The 4,559-nt window shown below is 50.4% G+C and overlaps 1 protein-coding gene across 1 annotated transcript in view; it reads right to left on the bottom strand.

The window, feature by feature from the left end:
* tbc1d1 (TBC1 (tre-2/USP6, BUB2, cdc16) domain family, member 1) overlaps positions 1–4,559 on the bottom strand; it is a gene marked incomplete in the record, with an annotated part of 182,307 nt that overhangs the window by 134,869 nt on the left and 42,879 nt on the right. Inside the window, 2 exon segments of the mRNA XM_071408381.1 lie at positions 1,727–1,833; positions 2,707–2,814. Coding sequence (XP_071264482.1) covers positions 1,727–1,833; positions 2,707–2,814 — 215 coding nt within the window.

The following is a 4,559-nucleotide window of genomic DNA, read 5'->3' as shown; positions in this document are numbered from 1 at the left end:
TTCAGTGTTGAGGTCGATGAACTGATGTCACTGTTCTCTCTCTGAGCCCTGGCTTTGCTACTTCCCTGGAGAAACACAACACGCACACGTTAAAACAGACAAGCATACACTTCCCCTTCCAGACACTTCCCCCTACCTTCCAGACACTTCCCCCTACCTTCCAGACACTTCCCCCTACCTTCCAGACACTTCCCCCTACCTTCCAGACACTTCCCCTTCCAGACACTTCCCCCTACCTTCCAGACGCTTCCCCTTCCAGACGCTTCCCCTTCCAGACGCTTCCCCTTCCAGACGCTTCCCCTTCCAGACGCTTCCCCCTACCTTCCAGACGCTTCCCACTACCTTCCAGACGCTTCCCCTACCTTCCAGACGCTTCCCCCTACCTTCCAGACGCTTCCCCCTACCTTCCAGACGCTTCCCCCTACCTTCCAGACGCTTCCCCCTACCTTCCAGACGCTTCCCCCTACCTTCCAGACGCTTCCCCCTACCTTCCAGACGCTTTCCCCTACCTTCCAGACGCTTCCCCCTACCTTCCAGACGCTTCCCCCTACCTTCCAGACGCTTCCCCCTACCTTCCAGACGCTTCCACCTACCTTCCAGACGCTTCCCCCTACCTTCCAGACGCCTCCCCCTCCAGACGCCTCCCCCTCCAGACGCCTCCCCCTCCAGACGCTTCCCCCTCCAGACGCTTCCCCCTACCTTCCAGACGCTTCCCCCTACCTTCCAGACGCTTCCCCCTACCTTCCAGACGCTTCCCCCTACCTTCCAGACGCTTCCCCCTACCCTCCAGACGCCTCCCCCTCCAGACGCCTCCCCCTCCAGACGCCTCCCCCTCCAGACGCCTCCCCCTCCAGACGCCTCCCCCTCCAGACGCCTCCCCCTCCAGACCCTTCCCCCTCCAGACCCTTCCCCCTCCAGACGCTCACCCCTCCAGACGCTTCCCCCTACCTTCCAGACGCTTCCCCCTACCTTCCAGACGCTTCCCCCTACCTTCCAGACGCTTCCCCCTACCTTCCAGACGCTTCCCCCTACCTTCCAGACGCTTCCCCCTACCTTCCAGACGCCTCCCCCTCCAGACGCCTCCCCCTCCAGACGCCTCCCCCTCCAGACGCCTCCCCCTCCAGACGCTCACCCCTCCAGACGCTCACCCCTCCAGACGCTCACCCCTCCAGACGCTCACCCCTCCAGACGCTCACCCCTCCAGACGCTCACCCCTCCAGACCCTTCCCCCTCCAGACACTTCCCCCTCCAGACCCTTCCCCCTCCAGACGCTCACCCCTCCAGACACTTCCCCCTACCTTCCAGACACTTCCCCCTACCTTCCAGACACTTCCCCCTACCTTCCAGACACTTCCCCCTACCTTCCAGACACTTCCCCCTACCTTCCAGACACTTCCCCCTACCTTCCAGACACTTCCCCCTACCTTCCAGACACTTCCCCCTACCTTCCAGACACTTCCCCCTACCTTCCAGACACTTCCCCCTCCAGACACTTCCCCCTCCAGACACTTCCCCCTACCTTCCAGACACTTCCCCCTACCTTCCAGACACTTCCCCCTAACTTCCAGACACTTCCCCCTACCTTCCAGACACTTCCCCCTACCTTCCAGACACTTCCCCCTACCTTCCAGACACTTCCCCCTACCTTCCAGACACTTCCCCCTACCTTCCAGACACTTCCCCCTCCAGACACTTCCCCCTCCAGACACTTCCCCATACCTTCCAGATGCCCTCCAGTGACTCTGTGAGGGAGCGTTTAGCTCTGGTTTTAAACTGCTCTAATCTCTGTCTGCTACTGGACTGGACCTCTACTGGGGCTGGAGCCTCTGGTACCTAGAGAGGAGAGAGGGGAGAGAGAGGGGAGAGAGAGGGGAGAGAGAGGGGAGAGAGAGGGGAGAGAGAGGGGAGAGAGAGAGGGGAGAGAGAGAGGGGAGAGAGAGAGGGGAGAGAGAGAGGGGAGAGAGAGGGGGAGAGAGGGGAGAGAGAGGGGGAGAGAGGGGGAGAGAGAGGGGGAGAGAGAGGGGGAGAGGAGAGATGGAGAGAGATGGGGAGAGGAGAGAGAGATGGAGAGAGAGAGAGAGAGAGAGAGGAGAGACAGAGAAAACAAAAAGATAATTACTTGACACTATTGGAAAGAATTAACAAAAAAAACAGAGCAAACTAGAATGTTATTTGGTCCTAAACAGAGAGTACACAGAATACCTGACCACTGTGACTGACCCAAACTTAAGGAAAGCTTTGACTATGTACAGACTCAGTGAGCATAGCCTTGCTATTGAGAAAGGCCGCCGTAGGCAGACCTGGCTCTCAAGAGAAGACAGGCTATGTGCACACTGCCCACAAAATGAGGTGGAAACTGAGCTGCACTTCCTGACTTCCTGCCCAATGTATGACCATATTAGAGACACGTTTCCCTGTGACCTGTTGCCACCAGAAAAGGGCAACCGGTGAAGAACAAACACCATTGTAAATACAACCCATATTCATGTTTATTTATTTTCCCTTTTGTACTTTAACTATTTGCACATCGTTACAACTCTGTATATATACATAATATGCTTTGGAAATGTTAACATGTGTTTCCCATGCCAAAAAAGACCTTACATTGAATTGAGAAAGAGAGGAAAGAGTGAGAGAGAGAGACAGAGACAGAAGGGATGGCGTAGACAGAGAGTGATGACAGAGTGACCGTCCTGGTTATTGTACCGGTCTGTGATCTGTGTGTTGATGACTCCTCTGTTTCTCTTCATACAGACTCCTCAAAGACCCCATCACCAATTCATTCTCCTCCTGGTCACTCCTAGGACTGGCCCTCTATACACACACACACACACACACACACACACACACACACACAGAGAGAAAAAAGAAGCAGCAATATATTTTCCAGTATGTCAGTTCAGCCACATGTCCAGCAGGTGTCAGTGTTTCCCTTCTGAGTCAGACTGAACAACATGCCTCCACTAAACACAAAGCTTTAAACTGTCTCCATAAAGACAGAATGTCCACTACCCTTTAAACCGTCTCAATAAAGACAGAATGTCCACTACGCTTTAAACCGTCTCAATAAAGACAGAATGTCCACTACGCTTTAAACCGTCTCAATAAAGACAGAATGTCACCTACGCTTTCAACTGTCTCAATAAAGACAGAATGTCCCCTAGGCTTTAAACCGTCTCAATAAAGACAGAATGTCCCCTACCCTTTAAACTGTCTCAATAAAGACAGAATGTCCACTACGCTTTAAACCGTCTCAATAAAGACAGAATGTCCCCTAGGCTTTAAACCGTCTCAATAAAGACAGAATGTCCCCTACCCTTTAAACTGTCTCAATAAAGACAGAATGTCCCCTACCCTTTAAACCGTCTCAATAAAGACAGAATGTCCACTACCCTTTAAACCGTCTCCATAAAGACAGAATGTCCACTACCCTTTAAACCGTCTCAATAAAGACAGAATGTCCACTACCCTTTAAACTGTCTCCATAAAGACAGAATGTCCCCTAACCTTTAAACTGTCTCCATAAAGACAGAATGTCCACTACCCTTTAAACTGTCTCCATAAAGACAGAATGTCCACTACCCTTTAAACCGTCTCCATAAAGACAGAATGTCCCCTACCCTTTAAACCGTCTCAATAAAGACAGAATGTCCACTACCCTTTAAACCGTCTCCATAAAGACAGAATGTCCACTACCCTTTAAACTGTCTCAATAAAGACAGAATGTCCCCTACCCTTTAAACTGTCTCAATAAAGACAGAATGTCCACTACGCTTTCAACCGTCTCAATAAAGACAGAATGTCCCCTACGCTTTAAACCGTCTCAATAAAGACAGAATGTCCACTACGCTTTAAACTGTCTCCATAAAGACAGAATGTCCACTACCCTTTAAACCGTCTCCATAAAGACAGAATGTCCCCTACCCTTTAAACCGTCTCAATAAAGACAGAATGTCCACTACCCTTTAAACCGTCTCCATAAAGACAGAATGTCCACTACCCTTTAAACTGTCTCAATAAAGACAGAATGTCCCCTACCCTTTAAACTGTCTCAATAAAGACAGAATGTCCACTACGCTTTCAACCGTCTCAATAAAGACAGAATGTCCCCTACGCTTTAAACCGTCTCAATAAAGACAGAATGTCCCCTACCCTTTAAACTGTCTCAATAAAGACAGAATGTCCCCTACCCTTTAAACCGTCTCAATAAAGACAGAATGTCCACTACCCTTTAAACCGTCTCAATAAAGACAGAATGTCCACTACGCTTTCAACCGTCTCAATAAAGACAGAATGTCCCCTACCCTTTAAACTGTCTCAATAAAGACAGAATGTCCCCTACCCTTTAAACCGTCTCAATAAAGACAGAATGTCCACTACCCTTTAAACCGTCTCCATAAAGACAGAATGTCCCCTACCCTTTAAACCGTCTCAATAAAGACAGAATGTCCACTACCCTTTAAACCGTCTCAATAAAGACAGAATGTCCACTACCCTTTAAACTGTCTCCATAAAGACAGAATGTCCACTACCCTTTAAACCGTCTCCATAAAGACAGA

Source organism: Salvelinus alpinus, chromosome 6, assembly GCF_045679555.1.
Source record: "Salvelinus alpinus chromosome 6, SLU_Salpinus.1, whole genome shotgun sequence".
Classification (NCBI taxonomy): Eukaryota; Metazoa; Chordata; class Actinopteri; order Salmoniformes; family Salmonidae; genus Salvelinus; species Salvelinus alpinus.
This window is presented reverse-complemented; position numbering and strand designations above follow the sequence as displayed.